At 35.3% G+C, this 23,650-nt stretch overlaps 1 protein-coding gene across 1 annotated transcript in view; it reads left to right on the plus strand.

The window, feature by feature from the left end:
- Window positions 1-23,650, plus strand: part of EXOC5 (exocyst complex component 5) — a 79,844-nt gene that overhangs the window by 36,248 nt on the left and 19,946 nt on the right. The window contains exons 4-6 of the mRNA XM_044664895.1: window positions 11,094-11,288; window positions 19,607-19,671; window positions 20,176-20,204. Of these exons, the coding sequence (XP_044520830.1) occupies window positions 11,094-11,288; window positions 19,607-19,671; window positions 20,176-20,204 (289 nt within the window). The remainder of the gene's footprint in view (window positions 1-11,093; window positions 11,289-19,606; window positions 19,672-20,175; window positions 20,205-23,650) is intronic.

Consider the following 23,650-nt stretch of genomic DNA (forward strand, 5'->3'; position numbering starts at 1 on the left):
AATTGGTGCATTTTGTGGATGATATTCTTTTGGCATCCCCAAATGCAAAGGTGTGTTTTAGGGATAGCAAGATTCTTTTGATTGAATTGTATAAACGAGGACATAAAATCTCCAAAGCGAAATTACAATTCATTTTACCCAGGGTGAAATATCTTGGATTCGTGTTGTCAGAGGGTTCCAGAAGTATTACACAAAAGAGAATAGCTGGCATACAGAAATTGAGTGCACCTAAAACTAAGAAACAACTTAGAGCTATTCTTGGAACTACTGGTTTCTATAGACAATGGATTCCTGGATATAGTGAGATCACTAAATGTTTAACAGATCTGACCAGGAATACAGGACCAGAACCTCTGAAACTAAAGCCTGAACATCGATTAGCCTTGCATAAGCTGAAAGAAACCATTCTATCTGTACCTGCGTTAGGAATCCCAGACTATGAGAAACTTTTTCTGTTGTTTGTCAACGAAACAAAGGGTATAGCTTCTGGTGTGTTGACAGAGACTCTTGGACAGAGTTATCGTCCAATTGGGTATCACAGTTGTTAATTAGATCAAATAGCTGCGGGGACAGTACCCTGTCTAAGGAAGGTAGCAGCAGCAGCTGTGTTAGTCTAGAAGTCAGCTGATCTAGTTTTGGGATGTCCTTTAACTGTCTATTGTTCACATCAGATAGAAGGACCAATGAGGAAGTTTCGTACACAAGCATATTCAGACCAACGAATAGCTAAGTATGAAATTATTCTCTTAGGTAGTGAGAACATCCAGTTGAAGAGATGTAGCATACTTAATCCAGGTACTCTTCTTCCTGATTTGCCTAAGAATGGTGAGCCATTGCATGAATGTGTTGAAGTAGTAGATCTTGTGGATATGCCTAGGATGGATTTAAAGACACTCCACTTGAAAATCCAGACTGGGTGTTATTCATGGATGGATTATCATATTTATGTAATGGAATCAAGATGTACTGGTGTTGCAGTTGTCACAGAATTTGAGACACTGTGGTATGGCTCATTACCTAGTAATCTTAGTGCTCAGGGTGCTGAATTGGTGGCATTGAAGCAAGCATGTCTTCTAGCTGAAGGTAAAAGTGTGAATATTTACATGGACTCTCGATATGCATTTTCTGTTTGCCATGCAACAGGAACAATCTGGAAACAACGAGGTTTTATTACTGCATCGGGAAAACCAATAGCTCATGCAGGAATAATAACTGAGTTGTTAGAAGCAATCCAAAAGCCAAAACAACTGGCAGTAATTTATTGTCGGAGTCATACTCGTGGTAGAGATTCAGTCTCTAAAGGAAATCACAGAGCTGAGATCACTGGGAAGTATGCAGCCCAGAATGCTCCAATTTATGTAATGAATTTAACATCTATTGATTCTGATGATCTAGAGAAAGCTTATGTAGACTCAGATATGCAGAAATGGAAGAATAAATTTGGAGCTAGGAAAGAACATGGGATATGGATTACTGATACAGGAAGACCATTGTTACCAAAAGACTTGTATACCTATTTGTGTCAAGCCATTCACAGCAAAGGTCATTTTGGTACATAAGCTGTTGTGGATTCCATCAGGAGACAATGGGTTGCTCCTGGAATAAGTACTGTTGCAAATAAGATCTGTAATAGCTGTCTAGTCTGCCAAAAATTCAATCAAAGTGCATTCAGAAAGAATGGTTTGGGTGGTAGGCCTTTAGCATATTGTCCATTTGAGAGTTTGCAGATTGATTATATCTTTATGCCTAAAGCTGGGAGATACAAGTATTGTCTTGTGATAGTCAATAGACTAAATGGCCTGAAGCTTTTCCATAAAATACCAATACAGCTAGTTTTGTGGTAAAAGTGTTACTCAAGGAAATTGTGCCTAGATTTGGTGTACCTTTAACCATAGATTCGGATAAGGGATCTCATTTCACTCAGGTTGTCCCTAGAAGAGTCTATGAGAATTTAGGAATAACACCTAAATATCATAATCCTTATCACCCGCAAAGTTCAGGTCAGGTAGAGCATATGAATAGGGAACTCAAGACTATGGTTGGGAAACTCTGTGCTGAAACTCATCTTAAATGGCCAGAGATTCTTCCCATAGCTTTGTTTTACCTCCGTACGAGACCAAGAGCGGATCTACATATGGCATCGTATGAGGTGCTCTTTGGACATAATCCACTACAAGCAAAAACTTGTAAGGCTGTTTATGCATCACTCTTAGGAGGTGATTGCCAAATTGTTTCATATTTAAGTGCTTTACAGCAGAGGCTAAGAGAATTATAAGATATGGGAGTATTAATTCAGTCTGGTCCATTGGATTATTCTCTTCATAATTTTCAATCAGGTGATATGGTCTATGTGAAGAATTTTACCAAAACATCGGCAACAGAACAAAATTGGGTAGGTCCTTATACCGTTGTATTAGTTTCACCATCTTCTGTGAAAGTTTTAGGTAGAGATTCGTGGTATCATTGTTCTCACATTAAGTTAGCACATGGAATAGATAACGAAAATGTAGAAATTGTTAATAATGAAGGAGGAAGTAGGAAGAAGGAAGGAAGAAGAGATTGTATAATTTGAGATCTTCAGTCAATTAGAGTCTGCAGTCAGAAAGTTCAGTAAGGAGAGGACCATTCCAGTGGAAGAGGACGTTCGGATGAAAGAGGACATGGATGAAGAGGATTCAGGATTCAGGATTTATAGACTTTGTATTAAGACTGATGAACTTATGAATTGAACTGATAAAACTTCAGTTTCAAGGATTTTCTTGAAAAAGAGGATTAATCATGGACAATTTGGATTAAATGGTTTGGAAGTATTTTGGCTAATGTATATAGTATCACTACATACTCATATGCATCCAACATTGCACATAAAACTATCAAGAGCTTCAATGGAGAAGAAGAGAAGAAGAGGAAAACCAGAGAGAAGAGGAGAAGATTTCCTTGAGGAATGGAACATCATAAGGAGAAAGGAGGTCTGCAGGAGATTTGGAGTTTTGGTAGGTATCATGCATCCATCAGTAACATGTTGCAATACAATATAGCAAAGAAACAACATAACATATCAGATACATATGACACAAACATGTTAAGATACATTGTGTTCCTTATGGAATGAAGTAATGTATAAATACTAACAAAATTAGACTTAGCTATAGGATAAGTAAATGCTAACAAGAGGTAGTTAGTTACTAACAAAGATTAGCTAGTTTTTAGGTAGATGTAGCTAGACTAATATACTAATATCATAGGGTTTGTTTAGAATAGTTTAGTGAAATAGATATAGTATTAGATTATATTAGAGGATAAGATAAGGTACTAATGTACGTTGCAATGCAGATACAACAAACATAACAAAATTGCATTACATGAAGAACATATAACATACTACAGATCACATATCACAAATAATGTAAATAGTTGTGTAAATAGTATATGTATATTGTAAATTGTATTATAGCGTAAGTACTGCATATATGTAAAGGGTGCACATATGTATATTTGATGTCTATGTTATATGTACATACATGTGTATATGTATATCATACGTTTATACATTATGTATGTGTTGTGTGTGTATCATGCGCATATATGTGTATAAATGTAAAATTCTGCGAATACTTTGATATAATTGAGTTGCAAACATTCAAATGTAATTTGCATAAGGAAGTTTACTGTTTTGTTTTAATTTTGATGTGAAGACTTATGCATTGTTGTGTTAAAATGTGTTTTCCAAAATGGTTTGCATTTATTAGTTGGTAGGATATTTCTGTTTTAGAGTAGGGGTTGTGTTTGATTTTTGTGTTGATATTTCATATTTGCTGTTGATTTTGTTGGAAATTTTGCATTGTTACTTGTTGCTTTATGCTTTGAACTATGTAACTGTTCAATGTATTTGTCCTTTTACCTTTCCTTGTTGAAATCCCTAGTGTAGGGTACAGTAGGATAGTGTTAGATAGAATAGAGTTAGTGTAGGTTGTTTGTTATTTTGGGTTAGAATTTTAGTTTAGAGTGTAGTGCACAAATACCAAAATTTTGTTAATTTTGGCTTTGTGCAAAGGGGGGGGAACTATTGTGAGGAAGATTAGTTAGTAATTAAGTATTAAGGATGTACCTAGTAGGAAGGAGCTGAAGCATTCCAATTTGGAATGAAGGAGCAGGAAGAAGTTGCTTGTGCCCTGAGCGAGACTCCATTAGGGGTTGGCACAAACTGTTGTTAGCCCTGGGAGATCTCAGAGCAAAGGACACCCTGCATTATGATTTCCCTGGGATCCTGTGTGGTGGTGGTGGCATCTAGTAAAGAGGACAACAACAACAGAGCAGCACCAAGGAAAGAGGAGAAGTTTGGGATCTGGTGGCTGGTACCAGGTTTGAGGCCTTTACAGTGACTCCATTACTGCTCCTTTGGCCCTGTCTGCTTAGATCATTAAGATTAGAGTAGAGAAGTCCTCCCCTTGCCCTGTGGTTTTGTCATTAGGTTTTAAGTATAGAAATCCCTTTCCCACCTTTTAGTTAAACATATTTAAACCTGTTAAACCCTTTTACCTTGCCTGCTTGTTTCTAGACTCTGGCCTAGGGAAAGCTGGGTGACAATTAAGACCAACTGCCATTCTTGTGTTAATCCATTGAACTCTGATTTTCCCATCCTGGTCCAGTCTCTTCTACAACCCAGTGTGTGTACCCATAACTATTTAGCTTTATTGTAACATCCCTGTTGCCCTCCATTACCTATTTTCACACCTCAGATACTTCCTGGGCAAGTCACTTGACTCCCATTGCCTACCCTTACCACTCTTCTGCCTTGGAGCCAATACACAGTATTGACTCTAAGACAGAAGGTAAGGGTTTAAAAAAAAAGAAAAGAAAAGAAAAGAAAACAGTTCTGGAACAAGTCACTATCCTGCTGCAATTCTTTAAAAAAATTATTGTTGTCATTGTTATCATATCATTTTATCTTTATGAATATAATTCAAGTAGAGATAGTCCTGGAACAAATTATCCTGCTATTATTTTTTTTAATATAAGGCTGTTTTCTAAGAATTTAAGAACAGCATTTTTATTTAGTAGTTATTGTCTTACCAAATGCTCAGTCTCTGAGTTACATAGAATAAAAGTTTTCAGAATATATTAAAATTAAACTTATATAGATACAGTATGAGGGAAATATCATTTTTGTTATCCTGGCTGCTGTAGCAAGGATGTGTTTGTATTTTAATACTTTTATTCAACTACAGAAAAGCCGTTACTTTATCTATCCTTACAGTAATCTGGAGAATACCTGGCTTTCAAGTGATAGAGACTCTCCTATTGGGTTCAAAGTTAACTCCCCTTGAATTAAAAGTTCTTTTACTTTCCTCACTTCCTCAATATTGAGACATTCTGGAAGTCATTCTCTTGCCTTTTTATCAGCAAGCCTACTACATCTAAGGTCCTGTGCTAGATATTCCTGATATAAAGAAAGAAATGAAACAAGCTTTCTTAAGGACATTATTGTTCTGCTTATTCTATTCTGACTAGTCTACTTGAAACAAATTCTAATATATAAAATCTTCTTCATTACCAGAACCCTTCATGGGGAAATTGGCTCTTCTGCTTTTACTTTCCTTGAGTTGTAAGCCCTGGGATCTGACCCCTAAGCTTCTGTGGCCTAAATCCAGTATTACAGGCAGTAATTCCCTGCTCAAGCTAAATTTTTGTCTGTCTGATCTTTGTGGCCCCACCCTAGCAGCCTACTTATTGATTTAACTTAGCTGCATACAGATATACAAGAGTCAAGTGGATATTGGATACTTTTCCTTCTGCTTTTTAATGGAATTTAACCATTTCTCTTTTCTAATGATGAATTGTAGACCTGCTTGAGTCTTCTTTTGGGCTAAATTTCAAAGGCTCCATGTTTCTTCCATATGCACAAAAATGTTAGCATATGAACTCCCTTCTAACTCTCTGTCTCCCACAAAATTGTCTAGTCATTTCAATGAAATTATTCATTAATTAATGAATTACATACTATCTTATTTGAGAGTGATGTGCATTTTTTAAAAATTCAGAATTCCTATTTTCACTGAATTCATTAAAATTTAGATTTGTTTTTAGACTGACTTTTCTCCTTAATTGATCTGAATAAGTGAGGTTTTTTTTTTAACTTTTAATTGTTTTTACCCATGAGATCTCTGATTTTATTGTTATAGGGCAGTGATAAGCCTTTTAGAGACTGAGTGCCCAAACTGCAAACTGCATGTCCCTCTGGCTTTTTAGTAATAAACTCTGGCAAACTCTGTGCTGGGGCAGTGGTGCACATGCCCACAGAGAGAGCTCTGAGTCCCCCTCAACCCCACCCCAGCACACATGCCATAGGTTCACCAACACAGTTATAGGGAATTTCAGTTGAGGGTAACTTCTTATACCACTGTAGAGGAGCACCTGCTCAACAATTTAAGCATTTTAAAGAATTGCCTTGGAAACTGAGAGATTAAGAAATTTACCCAGTATCATACAGCTGGTATGTGTCAGAGGTAAGACTTGAACCTAAGTCTTTCTAACTCTGAGGGCAACTCTTTATTTATTCTAATACCATATTGTCTTATCTTACTGAATATAAATTATAAGCAAAGGAAATTATTCATTTCAATTTGAGTGCTCATAGCTGAAAAAGTATAATGCAAAATTTTGTTTTCATATTTTACACAGCATTATTTTTAAACCCTTACCTTCCATCTTACAATCAATACTGTGTATTGATTATAAGGTAGAAGAGTGGTAAGGGCTAGGCAATGGGGGTTAAGTGACTTGCCTAAGGTCACACAGAAAGTGTCTGAGGCCACTTTTGAACTTAGGACCCCCTGTCTGTAAGCCTGGCTCTCAATCTACTGAGCCACCCAGCTGCCCCGACATTATTTTCCTATGATGAAAAATGCTACCTCTCTCCAAAGATAGAACTGATGAACTCTGAATGAAAATAAAAATGTAATTTTGTTAGTTTCATTTTGTTTATTTTTATGTATGGCTAATATGAAAATGTTTCACATGGGTGAGGTAGGGTTACAGGGAAATGTAAGATGTTTAAAATGTAGGGTGGTTAAAAAAAATTCTGGCCCATTGGTAACATTAAGAGATATATTTCTATGAGTAACTAGTTTCTAGTATTTTGAGAAAATTCTAGAAAACTATGTAGATTCCTCAAAAAACATATACAGAATTTTCCTGTACCTAAATAGAAATTCCCTAAACAGTGTTGCTAGGTGAATACTCTGTTTCTGCTTAAAAACCTCCATTGGAGTAGTCCTGTCAACCTTTAATTTCAAACAGCCCCTTTTATTTTAGTAACTGAAAAAAAAGCAAGCTGTTGTTCCTTTAAATAAGTAGACTTAACAGTGAGTAAACTACAATTGAATATTTTGTTTTTGATTGTGTTTATTACCTTGGATATTTATATTAGGCTTGGGAATACTACATCTTCAACCTAGTAGCAAAAAATCTCCTCATTAATCAAGTCTAAACCTTAAAACTTGATTTATCTTCATCAGAAAAAAGCTCTCATTGGCCTCTGTGCATTGGGTCCTGGGCTTTTTGTTAATTAAAATAAACAGATAGATGTTTATTATTTTTTTGGCTCATAATTTAATATGTTTAAAACAAAATATACATTTTAGAACAGTTTTTACTTTCATTGAAGTTTTTAGGTTTTGTAATAATAGTGAAAGTGAATATTTTAAAATAATTTTTTTTCAATTAAAAATCTACCTTCTCTCTTTCCCACCACCCATTCTCCCCATTGATAAGAGAAGAAAAATAAAATCTCTTTCATGAACAAATATAGTCAAGCAAAACAAATTCTGTTATTGACCATGTTTAAAAAACATGACTTAGCAGATCTGTACTCTTGAGTCTATCACTTTTCTCTCAGAAGGTGAATACTATGCTTCTTCATGAGGTTTCAGAAATTGTGGTTGGCCATTATATTGATAACAATCTTTATCAGTTATTTGGCTTTACAATTGTCATGGTCCAAACTGTTCTCTTGGGTCTGTTCACCTTACTGTCTGCATTAGTTCATACAGGTATTTCCAAGTTTTTCTGAAACCATTCTCTTCATTATTTCTTACATTTATTCACCATCAGCCATTCCTGGTTGATGGCACTCCCCTCTCCCTGCATCCTGTTTCCAATTCTTTGCTATCATAAGAACTGCTATTCATATTTTTCCACATCATATCCTAGACTCCCCTTCCCCAGACCTGACTCTAGCTGTTGCCTATGTGTTTTCATTTTGGAGTTTCATATGGGTGACTGGTGTATTCTTTCAATATCTATTTCACTCTCTGGTTCTAAGAGTTCTGGGCAGGTTTCATTCATGAGTTTTTGATAAATGATATCTAGGTTTGTTTTTGGTTTTGTGGTTCTTAACTTTCAGGTAGCCCAATTCTTTTTTTTTTTTTTTAAACCCTTACCTTCTGTCTTGGGGTCAATATTGTGTATTGGCTCCAAGACAGAAGAGTGGTAAGGGTAGGCAATGAGGGTCAAGTGACTTGCCCAGGGTCACACAGCTGGGAAGTGTCTGAGGTCAGATTTGAACCTAGGACATCCCATCTCTAGGCCTGGCCCTCAACCACTGAGCTACACAGCTGCCCCCTGGTAGCCCAATTCTTAGATTTGAGGTACCTTATATATTCTTATTTTTTCAGTCTGTACTTTTAATTTTTTTTCATTGTTTCATGAAATAGATTCTATTTGGCTTATTCTAAGTTTTTAAAACTGTTGTTGTGCAGGGTTTTGTACTTGTACTAACCTGTTAATTCCTTTTCCAATTCTTTTTCTTCCATAGATATAATTTCTTTTCCTCTAGCACTCATTTAATTTATAAAAACATTCAAAAACTTTTATTCCATCTGTTTCAGGAGTATTAGTTGAATTTGTGCCCCAAGCTGTGTTTGTCTTTGCATAAAGATATTTTAGATCCTTTATTTTTTTCCTGGTTTTGTATCTTGACTGTCTCTGACACCATAACTTTTTATAGTGGATTGTTTGTGTGTGTGTGTGTGTGTGTGTGTGTGTGTGTGTGTGTGTGTGTGTGTGTATGTATGTATGTATGTGCTCATTATTCCAGACTACTTCCTGACTTTGGATTTTATGTTAGGGCCATGGTCTACACACTTGTGGAGAGAATTATCATACAGTTGCTTTCTTGGGTAATATTGAGTGTTGAGTTATTATTTCAAGATCTTAGGGACATCTCAGGACCTTAAGCTTTCAGTTCTCTCAGAGTGGTCTTATTCAGGCCAAAGTTATGTTTATACTTTTCTGATCTGATCTTTGCTCATCTGAATTTTGCGCTTGCCCCAGTTGATATTCCAGTAGAATTGGACAAAATGGCTGTCATCAGCCATTATGTTCTTCAGGTGTAGGTTTGGGATTTCTACCCCGGTAATACCACTAATGGATTTAAACTAGAGGCTTTAACTGACACCCTGCATTGCTTCTGGGATCCAAGTCATGCAGCTGCTACTTGCTTCTTAACTTATTCCATTCTCACCACACAGCATAGGGACCATAACCTGTCCTAACCATGCACTGCCTGAGAACAAGTTCTGTTCTCAGTCACCTCTGGATTTGTAACCTAAAACTGGGTAGAGAACAACAGAATTATCATTTGTCACCCTCCACCCTCAATCTGGAACCTCTTTTTTTTTTTTTTTTAACTTTACAGATTTTATTTTATACTAATCAAAGTAGAATGTATTCTTTGTAGAACTAGATAATAATACAACTAATCTCATTTTGAATTATAAAAGGTGTATGACCTCAAAGAAAATTTTGAAAAAATGAATGATGACGGGTTATACTATCATCATATGATATGTACACTATGATATTAAAAGAAAGTAGTCATTAAGACTACTTTGTTCTTTTTGTTCAGTCATTTTTGGCTCTTCATTACTAAGTCAACTATATCATGACAGTGCTGTTCATGAGGTTCTTTTTTAAAAATTTAATTAACTAATTTAGAATATTTTTCCATGGTTACATGATTCATGTTCTTTCCCTCCCCTCTTTCCCCCACCCCTCCCCGAGCTGACAAACAATTCCACTGGGTTATACGTGTATCATTGTTCAAAACCTATTTCCATATTATTAATATTTGCAATAGTGGGATCATTTAAAGTAAAAATCCCCAGTCGTATACCCATCGAACCACGATTGTTTTTCTTCTGCATTTCTACTCCCACAGTTCTTTCTCTGGATGTGGATAGTGTTCTTTCTCATAAGTTCCTCTGGATTGTCCTGGATCATTTCATTGCTACTAGTATTTTTGGCACATTTGATTGTGCCACAATTTATCAGTCTCTGTGTACAATGTTCTCCTGGTTCTGTTCCTTTCGCTCTGCATCAGTTCCTGGAGGTCTTTCCGGTTCACATGGAATTCCTCCAGTTCATCATTCCTTTCAGCACAATAGTATTCCATCACCATCAGATACCACAACTTGTTCAGCCATTCCTCAATTGGTGGATACCTCCTCATTTTCCAATTTTTTGCCTCCACAATGAGCATGGCTCTAAATATTTTTGTGCAAGTATTTTTCCTTATTATCTTTTTGGGGTACAAACCCATCAGTGGTATGGCTGGATCAAAGGGCAGGCATTCTTTTAAAGCCCTTTGAGCATAGTTCCAAATTGCTTTCCAGAATGGTTGGACTAATTCACAACTCCACCAGCAGTGTATTAGTGTCTGGGACCTCTTATTGCCCTGGTTCACAGTGTCTCCCTTTAGGCCATTCCTGGCTAGACCCCATAGACCTCTGTATCTCCTATGCTTACCTTTCCTGGGAGTATGATTCACTGTGATGGATTTCTTATTCTGGACTTGGCCTAATGAATTTTCTAGATTTGTTTAGAGGAGTTTGAGAGGAGCTCTGCTATGTTTTTGATTCTTCATCATTTTTACTCATGATTCTAGAATGTTTTTAATATAAAATACTTGAAGCATTGCTTAAAAATTTTTTAATCATCTGAATTAAGAAAATAGATTGAAGATCTAGTTTATTTACTTGTTTAATACTAACTATCATTATCAATTTTTTTTGCTTTTATTCATTTCCACATAGGTTGCCTTCCAACATTTCCAAGAATTAGACGAGCACATCAGCTATGTAGCAACTAAGGTCTGTCACCTTGGCGACCAGCTGGAGGGGGTAAACACACCACGGCAACGAGCTGTGGAAGCTCAGAAACTGATGAAATACTTTAATGAGTTTCTAGATGGAGAGTTGAAGTCTGATGTTTTTAAAAATGCTGAAAAGGTAAGAGCTGTCAGCAGGATAAAAGGAGTTCATTAAATAGCACTGCCCTAATTACAAGCTGTTGTGACTTTAAATGGTGAGACTTCAAACTAAAGAGTGACTGACTTATGAAAAGTTTTGTTCTGAATTGTAAATCAACACTTGACTGTAGATTGCTGATGAAGCATTTATGTTCAGTGTTCTTAATGTTGTAATGCTGGCATTTTTCATTTATGAAATTATGAGATTTAGAAATGCTGATACAGTCAGTTTTACAATGCAGTTCTTTTTCATAAGCTTCTTCCACAATGTGTCTATATTGGAAAATGGCCTCCTGGAGGGATGGGGGGAAAGGGATGTGAGCTAAATAACATTTACTGTTAAAGTTTTTTCTATGTATTAAACTGATATAATTCAGAGATATGCTCTAAGACTCTTAGTTTTCTTACTAAAGATATCCTATAAAAGAATTAAGAGTATAGCGTTTAGACCCTGGAAAATGAAAAATCTGAATTAACTATTTCATGTTAATCCGTTTCATAGCACTAGTCACTTAATCCTGGTCTAAGGGTACATGGTATTGGCTGCTCTACAGTCTTGAAAAGAAGGTAAATTTAGCTCACTTTCTTCCCCTCAGGAAAAGAATCAAAATGCATGAGAACTTAAAGACATTTGTGGGTAACATGCATACAAAAGTATTTCCCAAGAATATATTTTGAATTCAATACTAATGAATTGTTCACAATATACCCCACGAGAGTTGAGGTGATTTTTATCCCCCTGAAGGAGTGATTTTTATCTAACTGGCAGTAAATTCAGTGTCAGCACCACCATCTTCCTGTTCCATGTATGTGTAGGCAATATAAAACCATATAATTCAGTTTATTAAACTCAGAAAATTAATGCATTAGCGATTATAGGGGAAGTGTATATCTTTAGAGACATATTGACCTTTTAATACATGTAATTTAATCATCTTATCTGTAAAATAAAACTGACAGTGGAATTGGACCAGAAGAACAACATTTTAATGAATATGTAAGATAGTTGGCAGAGGCCAGTTTCTTTAAATGTGGGTTTCAGTTTAATAGGACTAATTCAGTATGACAAAATAAAAGAGTAATATATATCTCTATTTGCATATATATATATATATATATTCATATTCCATTATAGCTGTAATGTACCTATCTTGCAGGCAGTTCAAAATAGTCAGGTAGAACCTAAGAAAAAGAGGCATTTCAAGCCAAGGCAGGTCATATGGCTCCCTGCTAGTGATTAGATTTAGATTAAGTTGTAAGGTTTTGATTTAATTTTAATTATGTCCCCTGTTTTTTCCTTTAATCTTTTTATTATTCACCAAAATTATAAAGTTGTAAATATTGTGTACATATCCTCTTTAATCATTAGAGAACTTCATGAAAAGAGAAGTAAGCATTTTTCGTTCTAATTGTATACCCTAGATGATGGACATACACTCAACACTTTTGCTTCCTCTCCTCTTCACTCTCCTCTAAACCTTCCCCTATTTGGTTTTCAGTCATATCCTTCAGCTAAAACTTTTCTTTCCAAAATTATCAATCGTCTCTTACTTGTCAAATCTGATTGATTTTTTTCTATCACCAGCCTTCTTGACCTCTTTGTAGGATTTAACATTGTTGACTCTTTTCTCTCTGGATTTTCCTTTCTCTGCTTCTTCATGGTTCTCCTGTGACTACTCTCATGCCCTTTGTTGAGTCTTGATGTTATACCTACTAAGTGTAAGGTATCACCTCCAAGGTTCTATATAGACCCTCTTTTCTTTCTGTGCTCTCTCTCTTGATATCACTAGCTCTCCATGGGTTCAGTTATCATCTCTAAGCATATGATTCATCTCTACATCCAGACTTAATCTCTCCCTGAGCTTTAGTCCTTCACCTTTAATTCCCTCTATGTAAGGTGTAATATTTTATACCTCCCAGTGAGGGAATCTTAAGTATATAGACTCCATATGTGAAATGATTCACTGGGGAGATCTGACATATTAATCTCCTAAAACACTCAAGTGAAGAGATTTAACATGCTGGTCTCCCAAGGAATCAGGAGGGGGCTTGTGGGGATTTTTGTCACAAGGATAGATTGGAAGCCTTGGTGCCCCCTGTAGCCAGCCCCAAAAGGCAACAATAGAGATAAGAAATCACAAGACAGGACAGACTGGATGTCCCCTGGATTGCCCCCTAGACAGACTAGGCAAAATAGAAACACCACAGTTGGTTCCTGAGGCAATACGTGTGAAATTTAGTAGGCGGAGAAAAAGTTTGATAAACTAAGGCAAGAACAGATTTGGGGGTCTTCTCTTCCGTGTTTGGTGCTGACTCGACTTATATGTTATCATGGCTAGGGGGCCCACATAGAAGCTCCAGAATAGCAGTTCAAATGGAGCAGCAAGGAAAGTGGTGTCCCTTTTCCACTCCCTCTTCTCACCCCCACCCATTACCTTCTCCCTCTCTCTTCTTCCCTTCTTCCCTCCCTCCCTCTCTCCCTCTGTCTCTCCCTCCACATCCTTTTCCTCTACCCCTTTCTGATTTATTAAATAATAAAATCCACGGCCAGTCTCACAATTTTAATTTAAACAGTCTTCACCACCTACAGCCTGTTGGACATTTCAAACTTGATGTTCCATTACCATCTAAATCTCTACATACTGTAATGGTTAGAATGGGTGGTTGCCAAAAATTGTAATTAACCCTTAAGTCACAAGACTGTTAATAGCTAGATTTATTAGTAAGAAAAAGAAAGTAAGCAAGAAATATAGAAAGAGGTGAAGAATTTCCTAGCCTAATAATCCAGAGCCTAATAACTCAGTCTGTCTCTGAATCTCAGAAAATACCCTCCCCCCAGCTTCCTGCTGGGTCTCATCTTATAAATCCTTTACATCCACTAGCTCTCTTACGTCACTCCCCAGGAACCAGTCACATTTCCTCAATTAGGAGGATCAATTCCCTAGTTGCTGATTGACCCAAATTCAAAAGAAGTGGAAGGGAAGTCTAAATCTCTGGCTGTTCAAATCAAAATCAAATTCCCTTCTCACACCAAAGAAGAACTCATTATCTTTACCCTAATTTGGAATTTGGCTATTTTTGCTAGTGGCACCAACATCCTTCCAGTCATCCTGGTTCACAACTTTAATGTCTTATCCCTCATTCTGACTCATTTAACATTTCTCTACAGTCTCTTTTATGTATCCCCTTTTTCTCACTGTATAGGTACCATTCTAATTCAGGCCTTCATCAATTACTTTAGATCAATCGTCTTCTTCTTGGAGTAATAGCCTTAAATATCTGCTTATTCTAATCCATCTTCTACATAGCTGCCAAAGTGATTTTTTCTAAAATGTAGGTCTGATCATGTCAACGTTCATCCCTCATAACGTTTAATAACTTTCTGTTACCTTTACGATCATTTATAAACTCCTTTATTTAGCATTTAAAGCTCTTTACAGTCTGGTCCAGTTCTATCTTCTCAAGTCTTTTATTAATAGTCTTTAAACATATCATTCCCTTCCATATTAGCTATATTGGCCTATTGCAGTTCTTTACATATTTTACTCTATTTCTAGTCTCTTTGCCTTTGCACTAGCTGTCTACCTGCCTGGAAAGCTCTCCTAATCTCTAATTTGTAGAATTCCTGGCCTCCTTTAAGACTCAGCTCAAGCACTAATTTCATTTTCTGTGGTGTCCCAACCCCTATCAGCCATTTGTTTTGTATTTATCTTACATGAACTCATTTATTTATATGTTGTCTCCCATTAGAAGGTAAGTTCTTTTAGAGAGGTGCTGTTATTACTTTTTCTTTTATTCCAAGCAATTAGCATAATTCCTGACACCTAGGAAGTGCTTAATAAGTATTTGTTGATTTGATTGATTTGCTTGGTTATTTTATGTCTCAAAAGCATAGGAGGCTATATAGAATTGTGAACTGGATTTGCCCTTTTTTCCCTCCAGCTTCCCTATCCTCAATCCCATTCCCATTTCTTACTCTGCTCCTTTATTTCCCTGCTTATCCTCTATGCTTACTCTTTTGACTCCCTTCTACTCCAATTTTGTATTATCAGTGGCTAATTGTGGATTATTTCTAGCTCGGATTGTATCATAATCAGGCATATTCAGGAGTTCATTTATTAGGTTGTCAGATACCAGTTAACTGACTTTCCAGCTGTGTTATTTCTTAGGCCGTGTCCCAGCCACAGCCATCTCTTGAGAAAGGGGGGGGGGGGAGTGAAATCATCCATATTACTAAAGATGCTGACATGAGTGTGGTTGGTATAAGGGAACATAAAAGAAGACAGTCAGAAAATTTAAAATATCTCACTTCTTTCTCATCTTAATCACCAGCAATTTATGCCTTTTCAAAGTCTCTTTTTAAAAGATATTCTTGAACCACTAGTCTGAATTAAACTTACTCTGATCACTTTTCTTTCTGTTAAAATAAAAATAGTATGCAAGTCCATCCTGAAAGAAAATCACTTCCAGTGAGTTTATTGTTTATTGACTTGTTTTCTATTTAGATGGTAATGATATATGGTTTAATGTTGTTAGTTTTTAAGTATAATCATTATCATCTTCATCCCTTTTTATATATTTCACGTGTGTGTGTGTGTGTGTGTGTGTGTGTGTGTGTGTATTACCTCTGTAAATAGACCTTAGAGATGTGGTAGCATCTCTAGCACATAGAGCAATAGAAAGTGTTCAATTCGGATTCAGAAAAGATGGGTTCAAATTTCAGACTTGTTGCTTATTTACTTATTATTTACTTATTACCTTAGTGACCTTGAGGCAAGTCAGTTATCTTATCTGTGCTTTAGTTTCCAAATCTGTGAAATGAAGAGATTAGCCTAGATCATAGATAAGGACCTAAAGAACCTTGGAGTTCCTCTAGTGTGACACTTTCCATCCCTGACAAGGGCATCTCTCATTTTACAAAAGTAGTAATGGAGCCCTGGGGAGGTTACAACTTGCTCAAGATTACTGAGATAGTAAATATATGAGGTAAGGTTTGAACCCTAGTCCTCTAGCTCCAGTTATTATTCTTTTCACTCTGATATGATGACTTCCTAGCTACATTGTAGCTCTAAACCTATGAACCTATGACTATATACTTTCCAAAAGCTTTAGACTTTAAAGAAACAATTAACTAGCAGAACTTAAGTAAAAGTAAGCACAATTTATTACTTGGCAAGATTCAGCAAACAGTAAGTTTGCTAACATTTAATTTTTAGGATAATTATCTCTTAAATTAGAATAAACCATTAATTAAGTTGGTAATAGTAATGTCAATACAGAAACAATCTAATTTGATTAGTTTTGCATATTAATCACAATTCAGCTTTGTATAAGTTTTATCAATAAATCCTAAATTTAACCAATATGGAATTTTAAGGAGTGAAGTCAGTCAGGGCCAGTGTTTTTAGCAGTGATGTATACTGGGCTTGTCTTAGAAAGAAAGCAAGCGATAATAGTTCTCAACAGTGAGTTAAAAGAACAGCTAACTATTGTGGTGAAGCATTGATACTTCCATAAGCAGTATAAGCATAATGTTTCTGGGAAACATCCATCACAGAGCTGCTAAAGAATCAATGACTCAAACAATATTATATTGTCTGTGAGGAGGTAGAAATGGAATCAGACCCTGAGCATTTGGTATTCCTAGTTGCTTTCTACACATCATATGAAATCATACTCAGTGAAAATACCAATTCTCTACAAACGTCAGAAATAACTTTTAAATAAAAAGAATCACTTAAAAGAAAGGCAGCAGAGGCAATAGTAAGCTTAATTTTTATCGATTTTCTTCAAGTCATGCTCCTTACATGTTTATTATGTGCCAGAATAATTTCCTAGTACTAATTGGAAACAAAAACGAACACCACCTATTTGTTTCATGCTTTGGTATCATTAAAAGCAAAAGTATATCAGTATTCTTAGATTATAATTTTGGACTGTTTGTCTAAATCTTGTTTGATACCTGGAATAAATGTAAAATGCCATACATACTTCATATGTTAACAATTTAATGTTGAAATCTGTTTATTTTTTTCTAGAATACTATACATTTATACATTTAATAAATTATAGGACAGATTTCTATCTCATTTGTCCCATGTAGACTGGTTGGATACATTTATTACATATCACCAGAAACACTTTCATAAAGCCTCATAAAGTTTCATAAAACATCAAAGTGAAGTTCATAAATGAGAATGAGCCTGTAGTTCTGACTTTGAGCAAATATAGTCTTAATTTCTTTAAGGTAAACTACAATTGCAGGTTCTACCTGTGAGAAGACTATTAAAGCATATAGTTGAAAACTTTTCACAAGAGAGTTAGAGAAATGCTTCTTTCCTCCATTGTCCAATCCAAATTATTACCTCTTCCTATTTTTGGTCATTCATCAACTATCAAGGTATCTATAGGTAGAATGCTTTGTTCATATTCTCAGAATCTTGGTTCATCATATTTTAAAAAAAAAAAACATTATTATGAGTTAAAAATGTGACTGTTTGCCCATCCTTGGAATAATTTCTAAAGCCTGAATCTAAAACTCAGGGCAGATAGATAAGTCTATATTTGATTAAACTTTTTTATTTAATGGTGGTACAGCAGTTTAAATCCATAGGGTAAGAACTTCCTAATCTTTTTGTGCTATGGACTCCATTGGCAGTCTAGTGAAGTCTGTGAACCTCCTTTTAGAATAAGAAGTTCATAGACCTTAGGTTAAGACTGTTGTCTAAATTTAGTATGGTGAAAGGATTTTATTTTGATTGATCTAGTTACAAGATTTAATATTTTTTAGGTCTAGGCTTATACAGAAAACATGAGTTAGATTTTTAGTATTTTTTGAGATCTGGTTTTTCTTCTTGGTATTTTTCAAGATAATATTTTATCAGCTTTTAAATATTAACATAATAATATGTCATTTTGGTGTGCACAAATATGAACAAGCCTTCAAAAGAAATCAGAGATCAGTATTGTGAGTTTTTTTCATGAATATTCATTTGTCATTCACTCTGATGCTGTTAGTTAAAATTATGTTCTTTGGGAAATAGATTTATCAGTTCTTTTATTCTTTGTTACAAAGTACTTATGAATAGTGTTAGAACATTTACATTTATTTTCCTTTTAAACCATTGAAATTTGTCAGTATGTATGGGAGAGAGAGCTAAATAGAAATTTTTGACTAACGGTATAGATCATCAAAACCTTTGGATTAGAGACAGGAGGTCCTAGGTTCAAACCCGGCCTCAGCCACTTCCCAGCTGTGTGACCCTGGGCAAGTCACTTGACCCCCATTGCCCACCCTTACCACTCTTCCACCTATGAGACAATACCCCAAAATTAAGGGTTTAAAAAAAAAAAAAACCTTTGGATATTTTGGCATAAGAACAGGGTAATTATCTCCTTCTTAGATATCTTCAAATGGACAGTATCCTGAGAAACGAAGTTATTCTTGCTGAACCATTTTATGAGAAGATCCACTCATTTTAATTGCTCCCTTTTCTTTAGTCTCTGGTAGTTTGTTTTTTGGAGTCACATTTTCTCTCTTCTCTCTCTCTCTCTCTCTCTCTCTCTCTCTCTCTCTCTCTCTTTCTCTTTCTCTCTCTTTCTCTCTCATTCTCTCATTCTCTCTCTCTCTCTCTCTCTCTCTTTCTCTCTCATTCTCTCATTCTCTCACTCTCTCTCACTCTCTCACTCCTTCCCTCCCTCATTTAGCTGTGATAAGATCTTTGTTTATGTACAAAAGGTAAGGAACCTGAGTGTTAGATCCTTAAATATATGCATCCCTTGGTATGTGATATTTACAAATATGATAGACTTGTGTGAGATCAGTCTAATATTATAATTGTGGCACACATCATCTAAATCTTACCCCCAACCATATAAGTACCATTTACTGTCATTCTTCATTCCCATTCCTCTGTCTCCCATTTCTTTTTTTCATTATCTGGCTTTAGAATCTCAGGAGATGCTAAATTTAACCCTATCAGTGAGTGTGACAGAATAATTCGTATGTCTTGAGCTTACCTTTGCTTTGAAGCCCAAGTAAAACCAAAGTTTTAGTCAAATAACCAATCAAAAGTCAAGCTTGGAATGGTGAGAGCCTGTGGTGTATGTGTTTAGATTAGTTCTAGTTCACCATAGTTCTAGGTTTGAACTATATTAAGATTCCCAAACATATTTGGGAAGGTTTTTTTATTTTGAGTTTTGAAAATAATTATAAGGTATTTGTGTAGGATGGGATTTTGTAATATAAGTATGTAATTTTTTTTAATACATTAGTTTTTTATGCTTTTTTCTCCCCAGATAAAGGAAGCAGCTGACATTATTCAAAAGTTACACCTAATTGCCCAGGAGTTACCCTTTGATAGGTAAGTTTATTTTTCAGCACATAATAAGGATATAAAAACTTTTATTGTAAACTATAATTTTTACTTATGATTTTTAGAAACTCATTTTAGTTACAGTATTCTAAGATTTTTTTTTTAAAACTTGCATAGCTATTTAGATAAGTTTTTTAAAAAATGTTCTCTGGAATATTTGAAAGATAAAATTGACCAAAATTTAGGTGTCATTTATAGTTTGGGATGTTCTTGACTTTTTGGTCCTAATTCTTTTCCTTCTGACTTTTGATATCTTTTGATACCAACAACATTGGTCGTGGGGTAAGAAAGAGAATTTAAGTCAGTCAATTTTCAAATAAAATGAGGTGATTAAATTTTGAATTTAAGTCTCATATCTCTTCAGTGCCATAGATAATTGAGAATAATTCCAGTATTATAAAGTGTTTTCCTATAAATATTTAATTTTCAAATCTTAACATATAGTAATGCATTGATATTTATCATCTTAATGGGTTTTTTCTTGTTTTATAGATTCTCTGAAGTGAAATCAAAAATAGCAAGTAAGTGAAAGCCACTGCTTTTTCTACTTGGAATCATAGAATTTTTAGACCTGGAAGAGACATTATTATAGACCCTCTAATTCACTTCCTCATTTCACAGATGAGGAAAATGAAATCTTCAGAGGCTGAGATGATCTAAAAACTATAGTCTCTAGATTTCCAGGCCAGTGTTCTTTTCTCTGTGGCATGCTGCTCATCATAGCAAGCCAAAGTGTTTGAATAGTTCTGACTCACTATGTTTCTGAGGCTAATTGGCTTTTTGACTTATTCCTTGGTTTTAACTAAGCACCAAAACCATTTCTGAATTTCTGGGATACCATGTGTTAGTAGTGCATTATTTATATCTTGGGTCCCTCTTTGATAAGATTATAATCATTTTAGTTCTACCAAACTAAAAGAGAAATGAAACCACCTCTAGCTTAGAAATGACTAAGAGTCAATATTGATAATCAGTCGTCTTTTGATAGGTATTGTTCTCTAGATCAATCCTGTGCTGTGCCCTATCAGTTAGCTTAGCCAGATTTAAACTGACTTCAAGAATATTGTGTATCAAATTCACCATAAAGTGGGTCCTAAATTAGTTATAATAATAGGATAAGTTCAGGCTCATCAATGTCTTTCCTAAAATGTAGCCCTCAGAACTAGACATGATATTGTAGAAGTGATATGGTGTTTTCTGGTTGCTACAGTTCTTTTAGTGCAGCTGAAATTTGCATTGTTATTTTTATTCCTGCTTTGAAAAATTGCTTGTTGATTCATATTGAACTTAAAAGTTCCCAAATCTCTCAATTTTTAAAATAAATATCTGAGCATGTCTTCTCCCATCACGTATGTTTTCAGTTCATTTATTTTTTATTATAATTCAGTTAGTGAGTAAAATACTTGGAGTCAAATGGGACCTATGGTCAAACCTCATTTCTTTTGTAGCCAAAAACAAGTCACTTATGTCTCTGAGCCTCAGTTTCTTCATTTATGAGATAATGATGCTACTTGCAATACCTACCAATAATTATAGTGAAGATCAAATGAAGTAATGTCTGTAAAAATTACTTTGTAAATCGTTAAGTGCTATTTAATTGTTAGCTGCGTAGGCTTAGAGTGGTCAGGAAGGAGGGAACAAGCATTTATGAAGTACCTAATTTTTGCCAGGCATTGGTCTAAACATTTTTATCTCCTCTAATCCTCACAACTGTGAGACTGGTGCTTTTAAAATCCATTGTGTTGGGGCCCCTCTTCACATTGTATACACTACTCGTGGTCCATGTGGGCTCTCTAACAATTATCTCACGTTCTCCATACATGATTGTTTTGACTTCTGATCAAACCTCTCTGATGATATCCTTTATACTCTTTCTGTAGTCCTTCACTGGTAATATTCTACAGTCTACTAAAATCTATCATGTGTTTTTTCCATTGCTTTTTAGGTGCCTTATAACTTTAGTCTTTCAGAGGTTATAGTGTTACATGATTTATATTCAAATGGTATTTCAGATATTCAAGTGGATCCATGCTCTAATTGATTTGAGAGTTCACCGTGGTGATATAGGCCATGACTCATTTATACCTGACCATCCAATGTGACTCTTGCCCAGGTTTTCCCCAGCAGTTTGATATAAGATCTACCCAATGTTCTGGAGGTCTGCCTTGTTTTTTCCCACTATCTCAATGGTACTAACTCATTGGTTACTGCCTGCTCTCCCCCAGAACACACTTTTCCATTGCTCTGCTAAAATACTTATCTTTAGTTTTTTGAAGGCAGTTGTGTTCATAAAGTAACACTAATAAAATGTTAATATTGAAATGATGGGCCTTGGTTTTTATGGAAAGCTTTGAGGTCAGTAAAAAAGCTTTTCAAATTCTGGACAGTATTTCAGTCTGTTCTTCCATTCCACTCTGGGCCTAACTTATGTTTGACCATCTCTACTCTTTCTCATATATATATGTTTTTGTTGGACAAACTATATGGTATCTATTAAAATGCATATTGAAATCTAGACAGCAATCATTCTTCATCTAGATAGTCTTTCCAGTATGGATGGACAGGACATATTCCTTGAATGAATACATATCCTTTGTTCCAGGGCTTAATGTCAGTGCAATGCCATCCACAAGAATTAGTATTTGGAGGATTTCATTCTCTTGATTTGGACTTTGTACTGTATATATTCCAGGAAACACCTTTGGCAAGTGTTCTTCATGACCTGTGTCTTAGTGGACATTATCCCCAGACTATTGAAAAATAGTTATTGCTGTTAGTTTTCAAGGTTATGTTTTATTCTTTTAATACATTCTTTTGTTAGACTTCCTTTAAGGTGGCATTTTGTTCTATAGAATGAATTACTTTTGTATCAACAAACAAAAAACCCTAATGGATTTCTGTGTTCTTTACACTTTTCAGACAATTGTTTGACTAAAGAGATTTGGTTTTCTGTAGAACATCATTCAGGAAAAGAAGCCTTGTCCTTTCTTTTACCTTTCATCACATCGTGATAAATGTGTAGATTTTTTTTTTTTAAATCCAGACATTCGATTTCATGTCCTCACTTATCCAGGAGTCTAGTTCCCCATTAGCCATTTGTCTTCTATTTTCTGAAGATTATCTTTCTTTTTAAAAGAACACAACTAAAACTGGAGTTAGTTACCCTTCCTACAATTATCCATTATAGTTTTTGTATACATTGCAAGCAAGGGTGCTTTCCTTTTTTGATCTTCCTCTTAATTCCAACATGACCAAAACAAATACAAAATCCTCTTTGTTCATGGCTTTTATTACCAGCCCTAGCTTCTCTGACCCTTTTGTTACACAACTATAATGCTTTTTTGTGTCATCCTCAATTGCTTGTCCTGGATTCTGTTATTTTTCATTTTCTTTCTGAGTCAGAGCTTGTTCATTAATTCCCTTTGCAGCTACATTGGTGCCTTTAAATAGCTTTCCCCTTCCACATAATTTTTTTATTGTGCCATTTCATTTTCTTCTTTTTTAAAAAAAAATCCTTGCTTTCTGTCTTAGAATCAGTACTAAATATCAGTTCCAAGGCAGAAAAGCAATAAGGGCTATTTGCCCAGGATCACACAAGTGGCAAGTGTCTGAAACAAGATTTGAACACAGGATTTCCATCCACTAAGCCACGTTGTTGCCCAGTATCATTTGATTTTCATTTTCGATGACTTCTCAGTGCTCCTAAGCTGCTTTCTGTTTTATTTAAAGTGTGAAACTATTCAACCTTACCTTGGATTTTTAAAAAAATTTGCCAAACTAGGCTACCCATCTGACCATGCATATCTGGTATTCCTTCTCTACAACTGACTCTTAAGATAATATGGTTGCCACCTAGCAAAGTTCCTATAATTTCCATGTCACCAAACAGTTCATCCTTTTTAGTGCCAGATCCAGAATAGTAATTCTATTTTTGGTTTGTCCTCCTTTTGAACTATCAAATTCAGCA

The sequence above is a fragment of the Gracilinanus agilis genome, chromosome 2, assembly GCF_016433145.1.
Source record: "Gracilinanus agilis isolate LMUSP501 chromosome 2, AgileGrace, whole genome shotgun sequence".
In the NCBI taxonomy this organism is placed as follows: domain Eukaryota; kingdom Metazoa; phylum Chordata; class Mammalia; order Didelphimorphia; family Didelphidae; genus Gracilinanus; species Gracilinanus agilis.